The sequence below is a fragment of the Balaenoptera borealis genome (genome assembly GCF_965194805.1).
Source record: "Balaenoptera borealis genome assembly, chromosome: 21".
In the NCBI taxonomy this organism is placed as follows: domain Eukaryota; kingdom Metazoa; phylum Chordata; class Mammalia; order Artiodactyla; family Balaenopteridae; genus Balaenoptera; species Balaenoptera borealis.
Window position 1 is genome coordinate 24707137 of NC_138880.1, and position 26779 is coordinate 24733915.

Sequence of the window (26779 nt, forward strand, 5' to 3'; positions counted from 1 at the left end):
GACAGGAGACACGGAAGGGAAACAACTGGAAATGGCGTCTTCTGTTGCCAAGGTCATCTCTCTATCCCTGAGAATCTTGAAACCTTCCCAGTCTGAATATCGATCCTTTGACATTCAACACAGATGTCCCATGAACTGCCATCAAAAACATATGAAGGGACGAAAGAGAAAAAAACCCTTGTCTTTTCCAGTCCATTTAAGATTTGTTAATCTGTCACACGTCTTGTCAACAATGACAAGCAATATGAAGCTGGACTGTGTAGGTGACACCAATTGCTACCTTTGCAATCTGATGGGAGAGCAAAAGGGGAAATGTCGTGATTGTGGAAGGTATTCAAGAATGACATTCTAATGCTAGAACCACTGAGCTGTTATTGATGTTAAAGGAGGCGCCTTTCAGGGGGAATTTCCCCCCGCAATATAAGATACAGTAAAGAATGGCAGATGCTGGCTTGAAGCACAGATACAAGAGGGTTCAAAAATAATTTCCCGGGCTTCCCTGGTGGCGCAGTGGTTGAGAATCTGCCTGCCAATGCAGGGGACACGGGTTCGAGCCCTGGTCTGGGAAGATCCCACATGCCGCGGAGCAACTGGGCCCGTGAGCCACAACTACTGAGCCTGCGCGTCTGGAGCCTGTGCTCCGCAACGAGAGGCCGCGATAGTGAGAGGCCCGCGCACCGCGATGAAGAGTGGCCCCCGCTTGCCGCAACTAGAGAAAGCCCTCGCACAGAAACGAAGACCCAACACAGCCAAAAATAAATATAAATAAAAATAATTTCCCAAGGTAACAAATTCTCAATACATCATTAAAACGGAGTCACACTCTATCCTTCTGCATGACATCTCCTTTTGTTTTGTTGCCATTTACAGACTATAAAAAATACAGAGATCTTTGGTCTAATGCAATATCTATGTATGTATCTATTTAATCATCTATCTATCATCTATCTATTCAGCCATTCATCTACCTAATCGTCTATCTACCCATCCATCTAATCGTCTATCTACTGATCATCTATCTATCCATCCATCCATCCAATCGTCTATCATCTATCATCTATAGCATCTATCTATCATCTGTCTATATCTCTGAAAGTTTCTGGTGATTTCTCAGGCCTTTGATGAATCAGCTGGTAGTAGATTTATATCTAAGTGCTGGAGAACAAAAGACCCTTGGTGCAAAGGTGAGTGGAAATGAGTTTGAGGAAAGATAGTAGCCTTTGGATACAAGGAGTGTAAGGCACTATAAATGTGAAATTTAAAGTGCTAGTAATCAATTGTAGTTATATACAAAATTACTATGTATATAACTTTTACATTATTATACCTAATATAATATATACAATTTATATACAATTGTGTGCAAGATATACAATAATATACAATATTATATTAATTATATTAACATATGTCTTATATTAACATAAGATAATAGTTATTATTAATATAATTAGTGTTATAGTCTATATATTCTATTCTATATTATTATATACTACATTATTATATAAAAAATTGAGATCAGGAATGAGTTCAAACATTAATAGACAAGAAAGCATAACAATAAACAAAAATTCTTAGTTTTATATAGAGAAAAGAGTAATAAAGTGAAATAAACCCAAGGTAATAGAAAAGAAAACTGATGTCCGGAACTTTATAACAAGGAAGGAAGAGAAACAAGGGGGACGTGAAGTGGCCTGGGAGGCACATGTTTGAGGACTTTGGGGGCTGCCTAAGTAACCCACGTACACGGTCACCTAGACAAGCCCAGGCTGGCACGTCCACTCCAGTTGAGCCACAGACACTAGTCCTAGATCTGACTGAGGAAGAGAGAATCTGCTCTTCACTGAACATCAGTAGTTCAGTTTTGCCCTTTGAATTTCCAAACTAACATCTCTGGCCTTACTTCTCTTATCTAACACATTGCACCTCCCTCCCCCTCTTACCATCATACTTCTAATGCAACGCTTCTAAGAAGATCCACCCCAAACCCTACCCAGCCTATCTTGCGTGCAGGTGCCTTGAATTTTTCTTGATTTTTCTTGAATTTTTCTTGAAATTCCTGCGCGGTGTGTTAGGTAGGCTCTGTGAACATTAATCACACACACTTATTCCATGTGTTAGATGACTAGCTATTTGCTTTACAGGAAAAATCTGGAGCCACGGAACCCAAAGAGGGGGAATATCACTAAATCCAAGTATTCCAGTAGTAGGGATAAGATTTCACAGTTAAATAAATTATTAAAGTCAGGTGAATAACTTTATTATTCAGTGGCTCTCGATTTCACAGCTGTAACAACAGAGATGGCAAATACCGAGGACTCTGCTTGGATTTTCTTTACAGAGGAAAAAACCCCCAACCACTCCAAACACTTAAAAATAAGTTAAAACCATACCATTTCCTTTGGAAAGAAAAGATTTTTATGAACTGTGACCATTCTTGCAAAGGAGTCAGAATCCTGCCTTCCAGCTTCTTAGTGAGTCACTACATTTCCTTCATGTGTGCAGCTCACTGGAAGGTTCTCAAAGGAACAGACAATTACCTTTCCTCCAGCACAGAGGCTTTTGGTCCTAGCATAAAACAATGTACTTCCAGTATTCTTGTTTTTCCTAGCTCCATGCTTGAAAAAAGTGAAGTGTCTGTATTGAGACAGTTTAAAATACATACAAACTTAACATAACTAAAATAAGGCTTGTCCTTCAAAGTAGTCACCTTGGGTTTTCCACACTTACCCAAATGACACTGTTATGACACTTCAAAACATTTTGGGAAGCCTGCTTTGGGTATTGCCTTTACAAGATAATTAGGCTCAACTTTACAGCTCCATACTGTTTTTGACTAATAATGTTGTTTCCTAGCTTAATCATTTGCTTGACAGCAGATTACTTTTGGTTTGAAAAAATCAGGTCCATTCCCCCAGGACAGTGGTGACTCTCGCCACCACTGGGGAGAGTCAAAGCAGTGCAGAATAGACTCTGAGGGCAATTCAACATGGAAGCACTCCAAACTTGTGCAAGGGCCTCACTGGAAGATGTGAATAGCCTCTGAGTATGTTCTGGAGAGGGGATCACATTTATTTGGGGGTAGAAGTTGTGATATGAGTGATAACAAAACAAAACAAAAAAACCAACCACATTATAATTTCATTTAGAAAACTATACACATCCATAAGCCTCACTCAGTCTCAAATTTGAATAGCTAGCTAAAAATGGGATTTTTCAACATTCCTCAAAAAATTTTGACCAGAAATTTCCATTTTCAGTTGTTTTAATTCAAAAGCTCTAATAACCAAGATTGTGCAATAAAAATTTGTTATGACATCATATTAATTGAGGAGAGAAATAAAGTGGTCTCATGTAAGGTATTTTCTCTCAAGTACTAAAAAAAAAAAAATCCACTTAGACATATAACCAAATGTTATTTAATATCTTAAAAAGTAACACAATCCAAAATGGATATTTCACACAACACTACATAAACATGAACACAATATTACCATATGGAGGGACTTTCAAATATAGACTTACAAAAATCCCTGTGCTTTTTTTTCTTTTAAGTTATTATACTAAGCATGACAAGTAATCATCATTTACAATATGGTACACTGACACGATAAAAACCATGTTACAAATGTGCTGTTATAAATCAGTAACATTAGGGAAGACATTTCATGAACTGTAATTATTTCATATGAAATACTATACAATATAAACAGAACATCCATCTTGGATGACCTTTACAGCAACCAGAGACCAAGTAATTTAAAAATTTTTTTTTCAGTGCAAACACATTTTATTCAAGGCAGTCTTGGCTGCAAAACTCCTTTCTAACATACAGTAAATCCCACTTGCACTTCTTAATTCATTTACCCTAATGCAATAGTCACATTCAGTCACTCAGAGAAAGATACCTGCAGAATTATGATCCCTTTAATCTTAACGTTGAAATTTAATTCTCTTCTAGAAAGTTGTATCTATGTCAACTACGTTAAGGACCTTAATTTGTAGCTGTCAATACTTACATGAAGGTGACCCTAGGGCAGCTTTAGTCCTAACCCATCCTTGTGTGCACAATACCACACACTGCTTTGCCCTTCCAATGTGGAAACAATGGCGGTGTATCGGTATGTAAGTGGGGGGATGGGAAGGAGGCAGGGAGGGTGGACCTCGGAAGCAAGGAGCTGTGAGTGTGTACATCAAGATGAATTTCCTGTAACTGCAGAGGATTCGTGTTGGAGGAGACCTCAGATCTCAGATTTGGTAGCTCTTTTTGGTGGGCGCAAGGGAATAGGCATGCCAAAACCAGCCTCTGGACAGGGAGGGAGGCAGCCAGACGTGGACCAACCAAGCTCTTAGCCTTACCCTGGCTTCCAGAGTCATTGCTGCCTCACCTGGGAAACCCCCTTTCCCTGGCTGGCAGGGCGTGTGTGTGTGTGTGTGTGTGTGTGTGTGTGTGTGTGTGTTCACATTTGAAGCCAGCAACGAGCAGACAAGGCCCTGTAACTGATCATAAATATACAATCATCATCAGACGGTTTAGTTCCCCTTGTGCCTTGTAGAATTCTGAACCTTGCAAATCAGCAACTGTAAGTCCTAGAACAAGTGTAAGAACACAGGATTCTGTGTGAGAGGAGCATTGGCTGGGGAATCCCTCCCTGGGGTGCTGCTGTAAAAGACGCAGAGATTAACTCCATCAGGGAGACGCTAATGTCTATTTCCAACACACCGGGCAATTTAATAACGAACTTTCTCATAGATGTAACTTATGAAATGTCTCCCAAATAAAAATCTATGGCAAAATATTGGATGTCCTTAATACTGTAAAACCTTCCGAGAGAGTTGACAGAGCGATGGCTGATTCTTCTATCTTATTTGGCAAAGATCAGACTGATAGTAATCTCTTTCCTGCCCATATTTTACTAACCCAGAGCAAAGCAATGTCTTCCGTGGCTTTTGCATTCATTTTTCCTGTGTTCTAGCTTCCTCAAACCCTCAACGTGTGCATCAATTTGCTCAACAGAAGAGTATACGTGGGAGGGGCCTGGGGGGCTGGGGAGGAGGGGGAAGGAAGGGATCACTTCTGCGGGGGTCCACTGTCACCTGACAGCGCGCTGATAGATGGTTCTGTGACTGGCCTGTGATAAACGGAGAAGGTCCCCGACCAGGATCTTTTATCTCATAATTTGAGAAAAAACGCTTAGAACTAGATCAGCTGCCCTGGGAGATCCAGATTCTTCAAAGTAGGGCTCAATATAGTGTACTGAATTTTAGTTGTGCTAAGAAGCACTGTGGAGAGTGCTTGATAACGTTTTTAATGAAAATTTCCGTTTCAGCACCTTCCACTGCCAGGAGCAGTCGTGTTCCTGAAAGACAGTATTTTAGCACGGGATTTAGAGAAGCCCAATATGAAACTGTAAACAAGGGTGTATGTCCAGATCTACCTTGGACCACAATAGCATTTGGGTGGATTTCTGTAAAATTCCCAACACCCTGAACTTTTTAAATGAAAATGGACAAAAGTATCAAGTTGTATTCGTTTTCTTTGACTTTATTAGCACACATCAGAAAAATAGCATTGTAATTTGTGATTTCTCATGATGGTCTATCAAACAGATAGAAAATAGATCACTGATAGCTGCCACTGTGTTTCTGGGTAATCTTATGTCACTCCTTCTGTTTATTCGTTTCAAGTATGGGTATGACAAATATGGCCTGCTTTGTTAATTGTGAATCCGAATGCTTTGGAAGCACTTTGAGATCCCAGAATGAGTTTGTGAAGTCCTCATAGGTTGTTGTTGGTTTTTAATCAAGCTCCAAATACTGCCCATGTTATAAATTGTAAGACTTTTCAAAGCAAGATCACTATTGTACTGTGAGCAATATGCCTTTCATTTGAGTTGAAAACTTTATTTTCAAGTACACTTTGTGGTGATAAGTGGTTTATCCTGGGTAGAATTTTACAAAGCTGTGCCAACCTAAAAAACAAACAATGCTTTCGTTACCGCTGAACAGGTTTTTTTTTTTTCTCCCCATGGTGACTGCAATATAATTTAAATTTATATTTTAGAAATGCTGGTTGGGTTATGAAAAAGGGAGACTGGGGAACAGCTGGTGTTCAGATTGTTGTGACTCCAGATTAACTTTCAATGGATGCTTCCTGAACTTGAACTTCACAACATTGGAGAAGCAGTCATTTGTTACTTTTATCCAGCTAGCCCTCTTTCTGCTCTTCTTATTTGTTTCCTTTTTTTGATGGACCCCTCCCCCTTTTCATATGCTTACGAAGGTCCCCTGAGATGTGCAAAATATATAAAATGAAATACGATTTATGGAACAGAAGTTGTGGATACAAAGCACAGCTCTTTTAATTCAAATGAAGTCTGAGCTCGATATGGTAGCATGCAAGTAGTGAAGGCAGAGAGGCCCAAAGTGCTTCAAAGTTGACAGTCCAAATTTCTGGTGTGTCTTGTGACCGAAAACCTAGAATTCAAATCAGATTTTATAGGAGTAAATAGCTTGCTAAATTATGTTTATCAATTGGCTCTTCGCCGGAGAGAACTCGTAGCAGGAATGAGGTCCGGGGCTGGGGGCAGGAGCCGGGGCAGGGGAGACAAGAAATTTAAACTTCCTTTTTGTTCATAACAAATTCAAGTGTGCTTTTGTGGGGAAGAAGAGAGACAGGTTTACAGCTGAGAGTGAAATAATGCTGTCAGAGAAAAACCATGGCAATGAAACAGTCACAAGTCCACATAGGCAATCACTGACACACACACAGAACGCCATGGCCTAATGGTTAAGAAAGTTTTCAACTTTGCTTTTCCGAACAATACACTTGAACGCACTGCTGCCGCTTCATCAAATTTATGGAGGTAGTTATATGTAAAAATAAAAATTACCATAAAGTAATATGCTGTATCATAATAATACATACGTGTGCAAAATGCCGACAGATGGGTTGACCCTTTAAAGTTGAACACTACACAGAGATTCAACCAGATTCAGTTTTGTAAACCTTTCAGTTGATAAACTCTAAGTGAAGTCTAGATAAGCAGCCATGGGCCACAAAGCTATCGTTTCCTGGAGGAAAAGGATGCTGGCAAAGCTTGGAGTGGGTCACTGAGAACATCACTGCAGACCATCTAGGGTCATATTTGTAATGTGCTTCCCGCCACCACTTCTCCCCCGTTCGAGAATTCCCATTCGATTCAGGCGGGCATATTTCTACATGGAACGTCTGCTCACATCATATCCTCTTTGAAATCCATCATTTCTATGCTAATGGCTGCTGGTCTAAGGGAGTTTTTTTTTTTTTTTTTAATCATGTACCTCATAGCATCAGGCAAAGAGTGGTACACATTTTATTCCAATGTCTTCTGTAAACCTATTTCTTGTGAAATATTGATAAATTCATATTTTAAAGCTTCTCTTAAAGGTAATGCTTTCCTTTCCTGTTCACACAGTATTTGATTATTATAATGGCTACTTTAGGAGGATCAGCTAGAGGCTGATGTATTGTTTCAATGGTTCTATTATTTATGAACTGATAATATGACAGACGCTGGAGGGCAGGGTTTTGCGGGAAAAAAAAGAATTTAGACGAATTTGGTAATTGTGTGGCATACAACTCCCCAAGGAAACAGACTCTTTATATAGTCTATTTGATACGTTATCATTCCTCCCAGACAAATTTAAGCAGTGAGAGAAGAGTGCATTTCTGAGCAATCAAGGCATGCCTTGGAGGAAATAAGGCATGAGACTGAAAGCCAATTGACTTAAGCATCTTAAAGGTGTGGGAGTTTGCCAAGAAACGTGCTCACGTTTCACTATAAGCACAAAAAAAGGGATCTATACTAAACTTGATGAGTCCAGTTTGACCCAATGCAACTTCCAGATATCTGAAAAAGCATGAGGAAGGATCCAAATGTTTCAAGAAACAGTTCAACTGTGTATATGACTCCACTCTTCAAACAGATGGCTAGTGATTCAACCTAATACCGAAGCAGAAGTGTTTCACAGATTCTATGCCAATTCTTGAAATCTGAGGTGAAAATATTTGGATATATATTTTACGGTATATGGCTCCAAACATCACATGCCACTTAACTAAATAAAACTTTTTGTCAGACCATTTACTTGTGTCACATGTAACCCTTTTGTGAATAATTTTCCATTATCTATAGATTTATTCCATGGTTCTCATAAAATAAGACATGGGAACTTTGAGATGCCTCTTTCCTAGAAGGCTGAATCTTGATTATTTGTAATCCCTTTGCTGCTGAGAACCTTCTTTGTATTCAACATGACATATTGTAAACCAAAGCAAAATATTAACAAACCATTCTGAAATAAGTTGGGCTAAAAACTATACATCTACCTAAAAATGCCTCCTGAAATTGGTTACGAAGTATCTGTAAACATTACTCTGGCATAGTTCATGTATGCATAATTGTTATTCTAATAAATTTTAGGGGCATACAAGTTAGGATTACACCACACTTGCAGAATGATCACATTCTGTTGTTAATTACATGGGCACATGTATATTTCTAATCAAAAAGTATTTTAAAGTTTTCTCTATAGATATCTTCCCAGGAATAAAAGGCCTGAAGTTCAACTCCCCCTAAATTTGCTCTCTCCTATAACCACTAAAAATTATCTCCCACAGCCTAATTTAGGCATTCTATTTAAAACTACATAAAATAGATTTATGTCCTTCCATTAGAAAGAATAACGTCCCCAGGCCGTAGTCTTCATTTGTATCACAAAGAACATTTTGATTTTAAACAAATTATCATATCTATTATAGTAAGATAGCATCACCGTTAAGTATCACAAGGAGGAAATGATCTTCCTTCAGTATCTGATGAACACCTTTACAAGTCCCCATTACCTCTCCCATCACTTAGTGTTGTGCCCCAGCCAGGCTGGGAGACCCTTCCTTTGTCCATTTCAGATTCAAAGGCCTATATTCCTGTTTGTGATTATGGAAGGTTAAAAAAATCAGACAAGCATCTGTGACACTTAAAAACAAAATCCTGAAAGCAAATACTCCCAGTATTTGGATCACGACCCCTTCTGACACACTTCCATGGGCTCCTGCAAAATCTTGTCACGAAAACTCACAGTGCAAAATGACTGGGGCCTAAACAATTCACACACAAAGGGCTGGGGTCCCTTTTAGTCAGTTTGGCATTGATTTCCCTCAAGGTAGACCCTTGCATTTGACATTTTGTGGAGGCTTAGTTTTTTTTGTTTTGTTTTTTGTTTTTGGAAGTGTCAAGGATCAGTTCTGTGGCACCATTTGGTCACAGACTGGGAGCAACACGCATCTGTGGCATTTTAGAATGGACTTGGCAACTGCATGACATCGAAAATGCATATTACACTGACAGTGTCTAGACTTTCCTATGTGTGCTCAGTTACAATTAGTGAAGCAAAAGTATACATATCACCCCTACTGCTATTCTTGTTGCTACAGAGCCATAAATGTGAAAAGCAATACTCTGAAATAAAGATTTTGTTGTTGTTGTTTTTTGCCCTAGCCTACTTAGCAGCACAGTTTAAGTCAACACAAAAACTGCCATTGAGATGCTTGTCTTTCCAAAGATGTAAACATCAGTCCCAGTGTCGTAAACTTGGCTGTATCGAATGAGACAGGAGATCTGAGGCAGAATGACTATCACACACTAGTAACAGAAGCTTGCAAGCAGCTGGAAGGTTTCTGTAATTTCTCAGCTTCATTTGTGGGGCTGTCCGTACTTGCTCGGAAATTGAAGGCTGGGCCAGCTCCACCATGGGCCGGGCTCCAGGTAGGGTTCTGACGACGGTTACTTTCAACAATGCTTGATGTGTTGGAAGCCAGGCTCTCCCGAGTGCTAAAAGAGTAAAAAGGTTTTGTTTGGTTTTGTTTGGTTTTGTTTGGAACATAAATAATTATATATTGAGCCCTAGAGGAAGAACAAATGATGCAGTTAATGGATTTCCTCTGATGGTTCATCGTGTCATGTATATACCATCTCATACTGATTATTCACATATGCTCCTCCAACTTGGACTTCGGCAGCTTTCACAAGACAGGTTATAATCAGCAGCATACTGAATAAAGGGTTTTTATACAGCTAAATAAATATCTTCCCTTGCCTTTCACACTCAAGAAAACACCTTCAAGATTTGATGTGATAGATGGCTATTGCGTTCATTTTTAAAAAAGAATAGTCTTCGTAAATATACATCGGTAATGATTTCATTTCAGGCTTGAAACTCATTGATAGAACTGCTCCTGAATAAACTCCATAATTTTACCCTAATGATTTTGTTTTCATTCTTGATTAGCAGATTTTTGACTTTGGCGGTGAACTTCAAGCAGGCCACTAGCCAGTATGCCACACTGATGGGAAGAAAATTCTTTTTAAACACTTCACACCTCTGTTTCAAACATATAACGTTATAGTAAAAAATACGTTCTATTTTCAGATAAGGAATCTTAGATTTTCCGTTTACACTGATTTGGTAGAAATATTTTATTTTTTAAAGGATTCTTACAGAACAGAGGTGATTTAAAGGCTTTAGTATTTCGATTTCTCTTTTAGTTTTTCTAATTTAGAAATACTTGAAGCTATTTTATTGTTCCAAGAGGTTTATAACATTTAACATGTCAAATGTGTAGGGCAATAGCAGAAATAAGATTACTTGGTCTGATTGATCTGAACTGAATGGGTTTCATGTTCAAGGTCCTCAAAATGGTCAGAAGAAACATCAGCTTACAAAGAGGTGGAAGAAACATAATGATGCTCAAAACATCCACTCTACTGGATAGATTCAAGATGTATAAAATATTCTACATGTTGGTCCCCATCACCGATTTAAGGTCAAACTACATAGTGGACGTCCTCACCAGCTCACTTTCATTCCCATCCTAAACTGATAGCAATTTTGTCTGAACATTATACCTTGGCAGCCATTCCTGACAGGTTATTTCATCCTAACCCCCTTGTGGCCTTAAGTTTGCTTCTCATCAAAAAGCCAAGAGTTAATTGTTTAAAAGGAATTTTGTTCACTGACTACCAAAAAAGACAACTGGACCCTTCCTGACTGCAGAGGGCACCTCTGGAAGGTTAATACATTCATAGAAGTTAAGTTCTCTCATGAGGCTTATCGTAAATCTGGGCATGACTAAAGAATACTCCAAAACATGATCACTAAAGCAATGGAAAGTGCTAGACTTACCTACTTACCTGCTTTACACCTCCTCTAAGAAAATTCATCAGAGGTTTTCCAGGACTACAACTGAGGGTCAGGTGGAGGAAGGAAGAAGGGCAATAAACATGTAGAACCTCAAAGAGGTCATGGCACGTTCCTTCAGTTTCATTCTTAATCACAATAATAACTTTTTATGGCATTTGACTTCCTCATCTTTAAAATAGGGCGAGTTATGTGTCATACCTACTCACTGAGTGACTCAGAAGAAGAAATAAGCAATAATGAAGAATCTGTACACCAAAAAGCTAGACAAACATAAGCTATTTCTGTGGCACATCTGGCATCTGATGAATTAAGCAGCCACTGTGGGTAGGCTTGGGAATCTATACACGACTAATGCCGTTTTTTTCTATGGGAAAATGCATTTTGAGGTCTCAGGGATCCACTTTTAAACCAGCTTTTGAGGCGGGAGTTTAATTTATCAAGACCCTACTGTATGCCAGGCACCATCAACACACATCATCGCAACAGATGGTCTGAGGTAGGAGCTATCTGCACTCAGACCACCCTTGACCACGGCCAACATATTAATAGTGATAAATACATACAGCATTCCAGTGCCTCCAAAGGATATATCTCATTATTGCTGTGACACTGAGTACAATGTGTGACAGTCATATGGAAGGCTGTGGATATGATGGTGAAACAGTTAATGGAGATGGAAGGTTAGCAGTAACGACAGACCTCAAATTGAAAATTTCTTACTTTTTAAAAGAGAACTAATGGCGTACAACATTAAAAATAAAATCTCAGGAATTTATAGGCAGAAAAACTGAACCAAGAGGCCCTGCTGCTCCTCTTCCTGCACACGTTGCCCTTGGACCCACACTTGGACGGCACAGTACACTATGCAGACACATCCCTGGCAGCCTGAATCCCTCTGGTTTTCATATTGTGTTTATCAACCGGTTTTTGGCCTCAGATTTGGAATAGCAGGCTTTGCATGTTAGGAGTTTTCATTTGCAATATTAGACCTCACAGCATAGTTTAAGTTTCTGCCTTGTTTCCTTCTCTCAGTGCCCTTTGGTTCCCAACAAGAGGGACTAAAGAATTTTGGAAACGTGGCTGAACATGACCTCTGAGCCAACACTGAAGACTGAGAGTATGAATATCATCTGTTTTGATTTTGATTTTTCTTTTATTTTTTGGCGGTGGGGAGGAGGTTAGATCTTAGTTGCTTTGTCAATTATTTACTGAAAAATCTGAATAAACGGCCCACTTAAGATTCCTGTATCTTGCAGTGGTGGAGAGGTGTCAGCGTGATAATACTATATGGCTAAAATACTCCTCACGCTGGAGAATTAAACTCCCTGTAACTCAAATATTCTCCTTCGCAGACCATCCTCATACATCAGAAAGGTAAATTAGTGAATTTATTGAAGTATAGGGAAATACTTCAAATAAGATAAAATACAATTTTAAAGTAGTTTAAAAATAGATATAGAAAATAAGTTTGTCACCCAGCTTCTAACCAAAGGATATTAATTATGAAAGGGGTAAAATTAGGAATTGTTCTGTAGATTCTCTAACTGCATGAAATTTATGGGTGATCTACCTATTTCTGTAGAGAAAATTCCACCTAATAACAGTGGGCAGGTACATAGCTCCTGGGTGAAGACTGTCTCCTTAGGAAGACCTTTTTCTTCTACCAGGGCAACACATTTGACCTTGAGTACATTATTAAAGCAATGCAAATAAGCTTAGTTCAAGAAATAATCCCATTCATAAATTCCATATTCTGTACTCCAAATTTAGAGATAATAAAATATATTCTGTGGAGAGATTGGTTCAATGATTACATGAACAACATTTCTTTTTACTTGTTCCCAAACAAAAAACTTTCAATATTATGCAGTGGTAAGGTTTTGAGTTAGAACCCACTAAACTACTCTCAAGGTCTCCTTAGCAGCTATCTCTGGAGTATTGTGGTTTTCCCTCCGTGGAGGTCCATAGGCCAAGAGGGCCAAATGAATTGCTGGAAACTGGTGCGGAGAAGCATCAGGCAGAGAGAGGCTATATAATAAGAAACAGTAGAGCATAACGTCCAGGCAAATGACCCACACCTTCCATAAGCGATGCTACTGAACTTCTACCATCAATGGCAGACTTTCAGTTATGCTTATCCGGTATCCCTACTAGGAAATCAAGAGGAAAAACAAGAGTAGAAGAGGGAAGTAGAGAGAAAAGAATATATAAAATAATTGGTTTAGATTCGATTTGGGATTAAAAAATATTTAGCAAAAATTACATCTTAGAAAAGTCACTTAATAGGCCAGTAGTTTTCAGACTGAGTGCCATGGCCCCCTGAAGTCTCTTAGGGTCCTTGAGGGATGGGCAGAGGAGATCTGGGGCTCCTGGTCTCCACTTTAACCAGAGTGCCATCTCTGTGGTTTGTTTAGACATTAGACTTCCACACATGTGTTAACTTGGAAAAGAAGGTTACACGACAATAAAAAAAAAAAAAATTAGTAATAATAATAAAAAGAACTAGCCCTTTAAGAAATAACAAAGGCCTAATAAGGGACAAACAGAATAACGATTCCCAACTCTGATTTTGGGATGCTCTGTCCCCATATTATCCATAGATAGAGTGAAATGATTACAACATAACTAATTTTAATTCTTAATAATTAAAATAAATATATGAACTACATAATCATATCTCGGACTTGTTAAAATAATAAATATTGTAAAAAGTTGGGAATCACAACTAATGGGAGATGTCAATCTCTCAATGTTATTTCTGCATCTCAGAGTCACCAATCTGGAGTAGAATTTAGAAGCAGAATCAGGTCCCAAGTTGCTCTTGGAAGAGAAGGAAGAATTAAGGAGAAAAAAAGGAAAGTTGTATAGACTCCCTTTTGTTTTCTAAACCCCTGAACCACTTCACTGCATTGGACGTGGCCATCGGGTACTGTACACTCTTAGCTGTCAACCTCTGCTGAATTACCAGCACCTACTAAAAAGAAGGCACCACGATCAGCATGCCTAAATGGTGTTAGTTCTGCAGGAGGAGAAAGAAAAGTGCTGGCACATGCTTTGAACTAATGGAGCACAGGCCCCTAATCTTTATGTAACAGGAACAGGTTCCATGTGTCTGCAGACTTTTGAGTGGTGAGAGAAAGGTGTATGAGAGCAAGGGGTGAGGGCGGCATAAAAAGTCTGGATTAAAATAGTAACCAGCTTCTAGATCCACTGGAAAGGTTTTGAAATTGGCTATTATATTCTCATTAGAAGGACTCCCCATCCTTGAGTCAATCAAGTTATTCCCAACCCCTACCTCCCACCTCCACACTGACTACTCATTCTACTCAAAAAGTTACTATGTTTGAAGGACCTTTAAAAAACCCTTCCTTTATCAGCATGGTGGCAATATAAACATCGAAGGAAAAATACTGGGAAATGTTGGTCTTAGATTGGATGGGAAGGAGCCAACCCACCAGTCCAGATTGGTGATCTCTACAGCTGCAGAAACATTTGTTTCAATTCCTGAAAAAGAAGTCAGAAACAGGCTGTTAACAACACAACTCACACAACTCTTAACCCTCATTCACAGAACTGAGACTGTGAAATCAGAAACCTTCCGCGTTATCTATATAAAGCCCCAGGCCCCAGTAGGTGTATGTGTGTGCAGAGAGATGCCTCTTCCTACCGTGGGGAGTTGAATCCACTGTCCACCGTGATACTGCTGCTGTCCATGCTGTCCAGGCGCGCTGAATGGGTGGCCCTCTGGCTGCTGCTGCTGTCGGTTTCCTTTGGGGCAAGCAGGGTGAGGTTCTTCTCAAATTTCCTCTGCAAGTCTCTTTCCTTCTCCCTTTCCAGGAGCCACTGCATGGTGCCCACATCGTCTCTGTTTTTCTCCTCCTCTGTGTTCTTGTTTGCCCCTTCCTCAGACTCATCGTCATCAGAGACATTGTAATAGTCAAAAGAGGCCTCCTGGTTCCCCACTGACTCCTGCTGACGCTGGGAAGCTGGCATGGCTTGTGCAGCCGAGGTCCCTAGGGACGGCTCCAGTTTCTCACATCGGCCTGGCAGTGTGTCCGCAGGTGTCTTCGGGTGAGATTTGAGGACGGACAGGCTTGATTTGTGATAGCTGTTTACAGACAAGGTGCTGTGAAGAGGTTTGAACAGTGTGTCTTTGCTGAATATCTCTTTCCTCTTGTCCAGGCTGCTGGGCTCGGCACTGTGATGCTGGATGAGGCGTCCATTGGCAATCCCTTCGGCCACAGCGCCCGAAGCCGCTGGGACCCCGCCCGGCCCCTTTGGCGACTCCTCCTTGTGTCCTACAGGCTCCCTGGAGGGATGTGGGGCCTGCCTGTCTGACAGAGGCAGCTTTTTCACCCCTTCCGCCAGGGTCAGAGTGTCATGGTCCTCTTTGTTCTTTCCCAGAGGTGACGGCGCCGTGAGCACCGTCTCGCTGGAGGTGTTACACTGGAAATAGTCATCTGCAGCTGTTTTTGTTGGACAAGAGCTGAGTTCACCAAAGGATGGCAAACCCTCGGGCGGTTTGCCTGGCTCCAAGAGGCTGCAAGCACTGGGAGGTTCCTTGCTGCCACTGACTATTTCTGGAATACACACCTCTTTGTAGCTTGTGGACGAAATGTGAGCCCTTTGATGACTGACAGTCTGTGCAGGCCTTAAAGTACTGTCGTCAATGTAGGATTGGCTGGGGGTCTGGTCATCTTGGCTACAGCCTTCAGCCAGGTCTTCAGGCATCCCCAGAGAAGAAGCACCCAGAGGACCTTTGGAGTTATCCATGGATCTGGACCTCTCCTTGGCCTTGTTGGATCTCTCATTCCTGGACCTTCGGTCCTGGGTATGGCTGTGGCTTCGGTGCACTTTTGAGTGGGAGCTTCCCCTGGAAGGCTCAGGAAAAGGCATCTCAGTTCTCCTTTTGGCCAATTCCCCAGACACATCCCATTCTGGAGTCATGGGGAAATGAGACTCAATCACGTTCGCATTGCTATGCATGATGAAGTTATCACCTTTGTGTTCGATGATGAAGCAGCCTTCCCGGGGAGCCCTGGTAAGAGGATCGCAGAAGTCATACTCTCTTTCAGCCGGGATGTCCAGATGGGAACCATCTGACGGGTCTCCTTTGGACACTCGTGTCTTGCTGTGCGACCGAGACTTTCCGTGGGACTTGCGATGAGTCCGACTCTTTTTACTTCTTCCGCTGTGATGGGCGGAGGACCCGGCTTTACTCCTATGCGCTTTCTCTTCTTCAAGTTTCTTCATTAGTGCAGTGTGCCTCATGACATTTTCCACGGTCAAGTCCGGGTTAATACGCCTAATGATCTCCATCTCCACCTCCCGAGGGATAGTAGTCGGCGTGTCCTCATCTCGCAGGGGCCACTCTTCGGGAGGAAACTGGGCAGAAAAATTGGCTAGCTGTTTGGTCTTGTCTTTTTTAAAACTGAGCCGGAATAACTTGAGCCCGAATTTTTTGGACTGCTTTTCACCGTCTTTAGGTTTGGAGAGAGTTTCCGTCTTGTATGAAAAGTTGACAGTACTTTTGCTCTTTTCAGTGGGTGGCACCTGGCAGAGGGAAGGAGGGCAGTACGGGTCTTTGCAGTCCTTGGCGGGCTTCCTCTGCAGGGTGGCCGCGTGCACGCCGTGCACATCTTCCCTGCAGCAGTGGCAAGAGTCGCAGTGGTTCCTGGGCAACGTTCTTTCCCTGACGCAGCCTGAGGCAGAGGGCGTGATGGTCCCGGGCTGGGGAGAGGTACACTGAGACCTGTCAGGTATCCTCTCATCCAAATGGTACCATTTACTGTTAGTTCTTATGAGGGAAGGAGTTATGAAATAAGTCTGTGGGGTTACGATGAAGTAGCCATCTGGAGTCGGGTAGATCTTCCGCTCCCGGACCAGCGTGTTCAGCGTGTGCCGGAGAATTTCTTGGCTTGGGGTGGGAACACCTGAAACCCAAAGGACACACTCGTGAGAACGAAGAGGGGACGTGTTGTTGATTCCGGAGTTTTCCAAGTATGCTCTGGACTGAATGGTCCCCCCGCCGACCCGATCCCCACGTTCAAGCCCCGAACCCCAGTGTGACAGTAATAGGACGTGGGGTGTTTGGGAGGTGATGAGGTCATGAGCGTGCAGCCTCTGTGACGTGGCGTTATGAGAAGAGGAAGAGACTAAGCCCCTCTCTCTCTCTCTCTCTGTGTGACTTCAGGGTATGGCTGTCTGCGAAACAGGAAGGGGGCTCTCACTGGACACCAAATCTGCAGGTGCCTTGATCTTGGACTTCCCCGCCCCCAGAATTGTGAGAAATAAACATCTGTTGTTTCAGACACCCAGTCCCTGGTATTTTGTTACAGCAGCCTGAACGGACTAAAACAGAATCCTACTAATTTTGCAAGCCTCTAAGTAGTATCATACAGAAACTAAGCGGGATTCACAGGTGTTCATTGAGTTTAGTGTGAATCCTAGTTTTCTCTGATAACTCTTACGGAATATTAGTACCAACAGAACAGGAAAATACAAAGGCTGGGAAGAGAGACATGGATGATAGATGGGGTAGGTGGCTACTGTTGTTAAAAACCTTTACTGAACGGAATCGTTGAAGACAGAATTTTTTTTTTGGCCTCCCGGCATGTGGGATCTTAGTTCCCCAACCAGAGATCGAACCCGTGCCCCCTGCAGTGGAAGCACTGAGTCCTAACCACTGGACTGCCAGGGAATTCCCAAAGACAGAATATTTTTAAATGAAGAAAAAACGTTTTCGGTATGATATAAATTTACAAAAAAGACTTTTTCAATAAAAGCAACTAGGGAAACAGGGTTGAAATAGCCATCTTGGTATTGAAAAACAAATCTAAAATACATAGAGGCTACCACGTACACTTGAGGTTACTCCATACACTCATTTTAAGATTAAGTTTACTTAATAAACTTAATTTTATAAATTATATCAAAGGGCAACTAGACTTGACCATTGTTTAGGATGTACTCTCCAATTCTGAAATCACCACCTTCAAATTTGAAAGTGATTGGTGAAATTCAGGGGAGAACTTCCTCCTTGTTGGCATAAGCCAGCAGGATGAAGGTGGTTTCTCAAATTCATAACCAGAGAGCTCTAATAAATACACCAGTGAAAGCTTAGAGGCTCTACATCTATCTGGTCACTGAGTCCCAAACTGCTGTCTTTGCTAGAATAGAAATTCCAGAAAAAAATCACAGATATTCCTTTGTACAGGGACTGATATTTTTTTCAAAAGGTTTTGTGTGCACGTTTAAGCATTGTCTACTTTGAGATAATTAAGAACATACATTCTTAAGAGACTATAAATTCTCTAGGCTGTAGCTCATTTACTTTATTTCTTTAGTATTCTCCCTTCCTCAGTGCCAGGCAAATCAAGGGTGGTAAAATTTCTAAGACTGACCTGAATGATGTCATTTGGAAATAGGTCAGGTTGAATCATCCTGGCAATATTCAACCGTGTCTGACCCACAAAAATGGCAATTTCAGTGGAGACTGAAAGCGCGCCCTGCCCCATTCATATGTTTAAGTCCTAAACCCCAGTACCCCAGAATGTGACCTTATTTAGACATGTGGTCTTTATAGAGATAATCAAGTTAAAATGAGGTCATTAGAGTGAGCCCTAAGCCACTATGACAAGGGGAAATTTGGACATAGAGACATCACAGAGAAAAGACAATGTGAAGAGACCCTGGTAGAAGGCAGCTAACTACTAGCCAAGGGGAGAGTCTGGGACAGATTCTCCCCTCACAGCCCTCAGAAGAAACCAACCAACTCTGCTGATACTTTGATTTGGGACTTGTAGCACCCAGAACTGTAAGACAAGCCACCTGTACTTTGTTATGACTGTTTTAGAGAACTACTACAGCTGGTATCACCTTAGGCAACTTGCTTAACCTCTCTGAGCCTCTACTGACTGTCATCAAAATGTGGACAATAATAGTACCTACCTTCAGAGGGTTGTTGTGAGTTTAAATGAGTTTAGTGCATGAAGAACAGTGCCTGACACAGTGAGCACTCATAAATGTTAGGTATCAGTAGTCTCAACTTTGGGTCAGGATCCATGGAAACCCCTATTACCTTCAAAGAACATTGTGTAACAGCCTAGAACAGCTGGGTAAGCTGAGAAGTTTAGGCTCCCCCAATCCTTCCAAAACTATGAAAGTGAAATACAAAAACACTAGAAATGGCCTGCAGTTCTCAAGGGGAGAGAGTCCATGTATGAGTAAGTTACATACCCATTTTTGTTACCCTCTTCAGAGGGCACCCATTGTGATCAAGGCAGAAAAGATAACACTGCTTCTGAATGATGTATTGTTTAATATAATTATTTAATTTTTGAGCTGCATGGTTTCCTTTTTGTCTAAGGTTCTACTCTTGAGCAATGTATGCAAATATATGTTGGTTTTTAAGGCTGGTAAAATAACAAATTTTTTTTAAAAATTTAAGGTTGTTTCTGTACAAAACAAAAATGAGTTCCAATTGAATTAGTGATACAACCCAAGCTATATATCTGCAATTCGTGAGAGCCAACATAATAAAGAAAATGCTTGCACATAAGAGGAGCAACTTAAAAGAAGCTTCTACGCCCCTGCTAGTAACCCTACTAACTGTTCTGTTTCTGCTGAACAACCTCAGGGGGCACTAGTCACACAGAAATTTTTCAAAAAATGGTAAGGCTCATTTAGAAGAATTCATGATTGACTGGTTTACTACGCTGCTATAAAAAAGGAAAGCTGAAGAGTTATTCATAAAAATAGCTATTACGATAAAACAAAAATTTCACTGTTTTATAGAATTTGCTGATTGGAGGCCAACCAAGTGCTCATCTTAGAAAACTCACAAAACTATATGGAATCATGACTACAATGCAATCATGTTTACTTACCAGTAAGAATAAGCTCTCTGAGTGTTCCCAAATGAAGGAATAAGAAAGAGTTTCCAGAGAGAATTTACATTTAAAGTTTTGATGTCTTGGATTTTCAAGTGTACCAATCAAATAATGTTTAATTTGAAAAAACAAACTAGAAACATTCCCTGTCCAATCCATTTTCCATACCCCTACCTGTGAGTTTTCAAAGCTTTACCTGAAAGTCACTGATATTTATGATTATTATTTTATTATTAAGCCCCAGTATAATGACTGGTATCTTCAATTGTCTATGGAACCCAGGATTCCACTAGAAATCTGTAGGGCTCACCTGAAAAAGGGATGGCTGTGATAGAGATTGTCAAGGTTTGCATATTCCATCACTTCCAGATTCTAGTCCCAAAGTTCATCATGAGTTTGGGTTTCGATAGCGTAAAGAGCAAAGGTAAGCTTTACACTCAAATAGGGCTGGAATCTGACCTCTCTCCTTTCCTACACCTTTACATCTCTCAAAGCAAAAACAGATATTTCAATATACTGCATGCCAATGGGAGGTTATTTAGACTTATATACCACTTTAATCTTGCAAATCTGACAATCGTTGGAACAGAGCACATATGTACATGTTCTGTATGGTAAGCATTTTAGACTGAAAACTTAATGGGTTTCTTCAGATGATTTCTTCGTGTTTGTGAAGGACATTGGCTGAGAGGAATTCAGTAGGAAGCGATGTAAAGGGATGAACTGGAGACAGAACACAGTATAGATAATGTTAGTCTCCAGCGAACTTGAAAGTCAACTTCAAGCCCATAAGCAGACTTATAGGTCTAATTCTATTCCCCTGAGGGTCAGCTTTCCTCCCGGGAAGATCCAGGTGTAATAACTTAACAAGTAGTAGTCCAGTTTAAATGATCACTCTGGATGGATGAGGACCTATTTATTTATTTTTAAAATTTATTTATTTTTAATTGAAGTATAGTTGATTTACAATGCTGTGCTGCTTTCTGCTGTACAGTAAAGTGATTCAGTTATACATATATACATTCTTTTTTATATTCTTTTCCATTATGGTTTATCACAGGATACTGAGTACAGTTCCTTGTGCCATATAGTAGAACCTTGTTGTTTATCCATTCCATATATAATAGTATGAGGACCTATTTAGAAAGGTGAGAAGCAGTAATTATTCTTTTCAAACCTTTTAAAAATATTCTTATTTCTATAATGTGAACTGGTACATAAAAGTTGTTTTCAAAAATTTAACCAATATAGAAAGATGATAAAAAGGTTTAAGTATCAGCATATCAGACATTTTTACCAGAAGACTTTTTAATAAAAACTTTCTTTAGAATATGGATGTCCAAAACAGGAAGAGGTCAAAATCTAGACTATTCTTTCTATTTATAACATATGCATTAAAAATAAGAGTTTGAATGTTTTCATAATATTCAGTTAGACTTCAAAACTTTATTTTTAAGTAGTAAAATAATAAAAAGTAAATAGTGTTACCTTTAAAAAACAAAACAAAAAATGATATTTGAATCCCTCCAAAGTTTTAGAATTGCACTGAAATACATTTTTCAAACAGAATTTGAACAGTATTAAGTTTTCTGAATTGTTCTGTTCTGAAGTAACTTAAATGATAGCAAAAGAAAAGCAGAAAAATCAAAGGAAAAAAAGAAAAAAGGAGGAAGAGAGATAAGAAAAGAAGAAAAGAAGGAAGGCAGGCAAGAAACAAAACTTCATTTTGGGAAATAGTAGTTTAAAATACAGAGCTACTGCTGAACAAAGTTTTAAATAATTACCACCTTGCCCTAAACCGGTGGTTGGCAAAGTTTTTCTGTAAAGAGCCAGATAGTAATAACTATTTCAGGCTTGATGAGCCATATGATCTCCCAGTTGCCACTATTCAACTCTGTAACTGTAGCCTAAGGAGCCAAAAACTATATATAAACAAACAGGTGTGGCTGTGTTCCAATGAAACTTTATTTACAAAAACAAGTGGAGGGCCACACACAGCCTGCAGGCCATAGTCTGCCAAGCCCTGCCCTAGACTCAGTTTTGTATGGTGTCCTTGCAAACTTCTAGGGTTGACCAATAAATCATCATATGAAAAAGGTTAAGTTAGCTCCTCTTGGTCCATCTGAATGCAAGGCCTTGGGATTTAGGGTCACTTACCATAAAGCAAAGAGTTGTTCTATGGATTTCTCTACAAAATATTCCAACTTAGTGATACTGTTAGCAGCTGTCTGGCAGTGACCCACAATTACCTATTACATACTCGCTCTGTGTTCTTTCTGTTCTCTATTTTTTTAAAATTAATTTATTTTATTTTATTTATTTTTGGCTGCGTTGGGTCTTCGTTGCTGTGTGCAGGCTTTCTCTAGTTGCAGCGAGCGGGGGCTGCTTTTCGTTGCGATGCACGGGCCTCTCATTGTGGTGGCTTCTCTTGTTGTGGAGCACAGACTCTAGGCGCGTGGGCTTCAGTAGTTGTGGCTTGCAGGCTTCAGTAGTTGTGGCTCATGGGCTCTAGAGCGCAGGCTCAGTAGTCATGGGGCATGGGCTTATTTGCTCCACGGCATGTGGTATCTTCCCAGACCAGGGCTCGAACCCGTGTCCCCTGCATTGGCAGGCAGATTCTTAACCACTGCACCACCAGGGAAACCCTCTGTTCTCTATTTTATGGCCCCGTAATGGGAGATATGTAACCAAGTTTGGAAAAGCTATGGGATCTCTCATGAACCTACATAAAAACAGAGGGATTTTAAAAGCAGCTGGGATGTTTGATGTCAGAAGAGGCTACCCAGGTAAATGGCCAAAAAGAACAGCCTTCCTTCACAAGAGCATTAGTCCATGAACACATTTGTCCCCTTAAGTAATCTCACCTGGGATTCTCTTATCTTACTATTGAACGGAAAAGGAGTTGCCTGGAAGTTAACAGAGAAAGACAGACAGTGAAGAATATTCAGAGATAATAAAATGTTAGAAAATTTAAGATAATCAGTAGGTTGAAGGGGTGGACTCATGTCAGAGCTTTTAAAGAGTACATGTAATTTCAAAACATATTACAGTTGACACTTGAACAATGCAGGGGTTAGGGGCACCGACCCCCCCTCGTGGTCAAAAATCCGGGTACTGCTATCTCTGCCTCAAAAACAGAGGAATTGATAAATGACTCACCCAAGGGCAGGAAGCTGAGATAGTCTGGTTTTGATTCCACATATTGTGATCTCTAATTGAACACAAACATTTCCTTACCCTTAGTTAATTTAAAGACCTATGAAAGGAAAATACAGATACTAGATTTACTGAAAAAAATTCATGGATAAATGGACTTGCACAGTTCTAACCCATGTTGTTCAAAAGTCATAATTAGAAAACCCCAAAAGAAGGAAAAAAATCACTGGGAGAGAAATATAAAGTTCCTTTGGGGCAAGAGGAAAAGTGGGGAGACTCAACACGGTGGTTGACTATTTAAAAGTAGTCCCTCTGCCACCTCCCCATGGGTGGGCTGCATTTCCCTACACCTTGACTTTGAGTTTGGCCAGGTTTGCTTTGGTCAATGAAATGTTAGTGGGCGTGGCATGACCAGAGGTCTGAAGAGCCCCAGAGCCCCTGGACTTGCTCTCTTGGGTCTCTGCCACCCCAACAAGCAGAATAGGTCCCCTTCTCCAAAGAGGACGGAGTACAGGTGGAACAGTCACCTGGCAAGGTCCAGCCTGGACCAGCTGACTTGTGGAGAACCCACAGACCCATGAGCTAAATAAATGTTCATTGTCATATGTCACTGATGTTCTGTAACTGTTACCCAGCATTTGTGTAGCAAAAGCTAACAAATACAGCCAACAGCTCATTTTACTGAGGTTTAAGGTCTCTTCTAGGTCGAATGAAAAATATGTCAAGTGTTTGTCGCTCATTTTTAACGTAAGCTCTGTTTCAAGCTAGGTATGGGTTGAGATCAGGCCAAGTTGGCAATCTGATGGCCCAATAATGTGTTTTATTCGACTTGTATGTCGTCAGCATACACATGTTAAAATACACACATACATGCACATTGCCATTATTTAAGGAAATTTATAGATTTCACATAAAACTGTATTTCCAGATTGTCTTAAAAAATTAGAAGATTTGGCAACTCTGGCAGGGTTCTATATTTTTTGGGGGGGCGGATACAATGCACTGGAGCTGAGTAGTGGGCTGCTTCTCTTGAGCCAGGACATGAGAATTCCTCGGCTTATCACCACTCCTAACATCTTCTAGCGCTGGAGGCGTCAAGACACTATTCATACAGCGGCTGGGCTATTATCTTCTTTTTATAATACTTAAGAGAAAAAGACGATCCTGCAATCCCACTCCTGGGCATATATCTGGAGAAAATTCTAACTTGAAAAGATACGTGCACCCCAGTGGCCACAGCAGCACTATTTACAATAGCCAAGATGTGAAAACAACCTAAGTGTCCATCAGATGGACAGATGAATGGATAAATAAGATGTGAGGTAGGGGTGTGTGTGTGTGTGTGTGTGTGTATTTTCTCCCCCCAATAGAATATTACTCAGCTGTTAAAAAGAATGAAATAATGCCATTTGCAGCAACATGGATGGACCTAGAGATTATCATACTAACTGAAATAAGTCAGACAGAGAAAGACAGATACATGTATATCAATATTACTTATATGTGGAATCGAAAAAAAGGATACAAATGAACTTATTTACAAAACAGAAACAGACTCAAAGACAGAAAACAAACTTATGGTTACTAAAGGGGATAGCAGTGGTGGGGGGGGTGGTGGCAGAGATAAATTATGAGTTTGGGATTAACATGTACACACTACAATATACAAAATAGGTAAACAACAGTGACCTGCTGTATAGCACAGGAAACTACACTCAGTATAGGATAATAACTTATAATGGAAAATAATCTGAAAAAGAATATATATATATATATATATATATATAGAATCACTTTGCTGTACACTTGAAACTAACACAACATTGTAAATTAACTATACTCCAATAAAAAAATTTAAAAATTAAAAAAATTTTAAAAGGAAAAAGAACCATTTTATTTAATTTTTTTCTTTTAAAATAAGGTCAGTTTGGGGCTTCCCTGGTGGCGCAGTGGTTGAGAGTCTGCCTGCCAATGCAGGGGACACGGGTTCGAGCCCTGGTCCGGGAGGATCCCACATGCCGCGGAGCGGCTGGGCCCGTGAGCCACAACTACTGAGCCTGCGCGTCTGGATCCTGTGCTCCGCAACAAGAGAGGCCGCGATAGTGAGAGGCCCGCGCACCGCGATGAGGAGTGGCCCCCGCTTGCCGCAACTGGAGAAAGCCCTCGCACAGAAACGAACACCCAACACAGCCAAAAATAAATAAAAATAAAGAATTATTAAAAAAAAAAAAAAAGTCAGTTTAATTTATCAAATAGCATACTCTTAAAACTCATCAGGCCGTGACATGAGCATGCAAGATAATGTTTATTTTTGACATTACTCTCTTTGTAGCTGAATCCCTTAGGACTCAAATTTTCAGTTGTTTCTGACCCAGTCCCATGAATGAAGATGTTCACGGACTTTAAGAAGGTTGTGTTGTAAAGGTTAAATGGAATTATGGTAGTTTTTCACAGAATTCTTCAAGGATTCTGATTTAATTTCTTCCCCTCAGTGCCAATTAAAAACTATTACAGCTGAAGAAGGCAAATTATTTTTGAAGTGACACTAGTGCCTTGGTTTTTAATTACAGAACTAAGAAAAGTTACTGGTCAGTTTTGTCAAAGATTTTTCTTTTCCTATTGAACTTAAACATGGGATGAATTGTCCATAGGAAGTCCCAGGGCAGCTAGAGCACACATCCATTTGGGAAGTGCCTCATTCTTTTCCCATTACCTGGGAAACAAGTGGTCAGGTGCTCCATCAGTGCTTCTTGGGTGACAGGTTTTCTTGCCGAGTTCATTGCGGAGATGGCCAAGCAAAGGATTTCCCCGAGTGGGATAAACTGAGATTGACTGATGGGAGACATACTGATTGGTGACACATCACCTGTAGAAAGACAATTTTCAAGTAAGTGGTTCATTAAGACCCAGCCACTTGTCACACACACACCTCCACACACACGCGCCCCTCCCGTGACTCTCACCTGTTCCTTGTGCAATGAATACAATCAACCCTCAACACTGAGGTGCGTTACAGCCACAGCCACTCAGGTGGAAAGACGTGCACAGAACGGCGGAAGCTTCAATTGCTTCCACAAAGAAGACTTGCATTTAAAACCTGAGATCTCGGGCTTCCTTGGTGGCGCAGTGGTTGAGAATCTGCCTGCCAATGCAGGGGACACGGGTTCGAGCCCCGGTCTGGGAAGATCCCACATGCCACGGAGCAGCTGGGCCCGTGAGCCACAACTACTGAGCCTGCGCGTCTGGAGCCTGTGCTCCGCAGCAAGAGAGGCCGCGACAGTGAGAGGCCCGCGCACCGCGATGAAGAGTGGTCCCCGCTCGCCGCAACTAGAGAAAGCCCTCGCACAGAAACGAAGACCCAACACAGCCAAATAAAAAAAAAAAAAAAAAAAAAACCCCTGAAATCTCGTTTAAATAGACTTGCTACTGAAAGGCTTGCAACAACGGAGCCTCTTCAAATGATCTCTGCTTTTATTAACTCGGAGCTGATT

General features: G+C 40.7%; 1 protein-coding gene across 8 annotated transcripts in view; it reads right to left on the minus strand.

Annotated features, from left to right (window-relative positions):
- Positions 1-3396: 3396 nt before the first annotated feature.
- Positions 3397-26779, minus strand: part of STOX2 (storkhead box 2) — a 208299-nt gene continuing 184916 nt past the window's right edge. For 7 of the 8 annotated variants that reach the window (XM_082375203.1, XM_082375199.1, XM_082375200.1 and 4 more), the window contains 3 exons: positions 26002-26154; positions 14909-17174; positions 3397-9872 (listed from right to left, as the gene is read on the minus strand). In XM_082375203.1, the coding sequence (XP_082231329.1) occupies positions 9677-9872; positions 14909-17174; positions 26002-26134 (2595 nt within the window). In that variant the 5' untranslated portion in view covers positions 26135-26154 and the 3' untranslated portion in view covers positions 3397-9676. Of the gene's footprint in view, positions 9873-14696; positions 14746-14908; positions 17175-26001; positions 26155-26779 lie in introns of all 8 variants that reach the window. The other variant, XM_082375202.1, reaches the window with a different exon arrangement.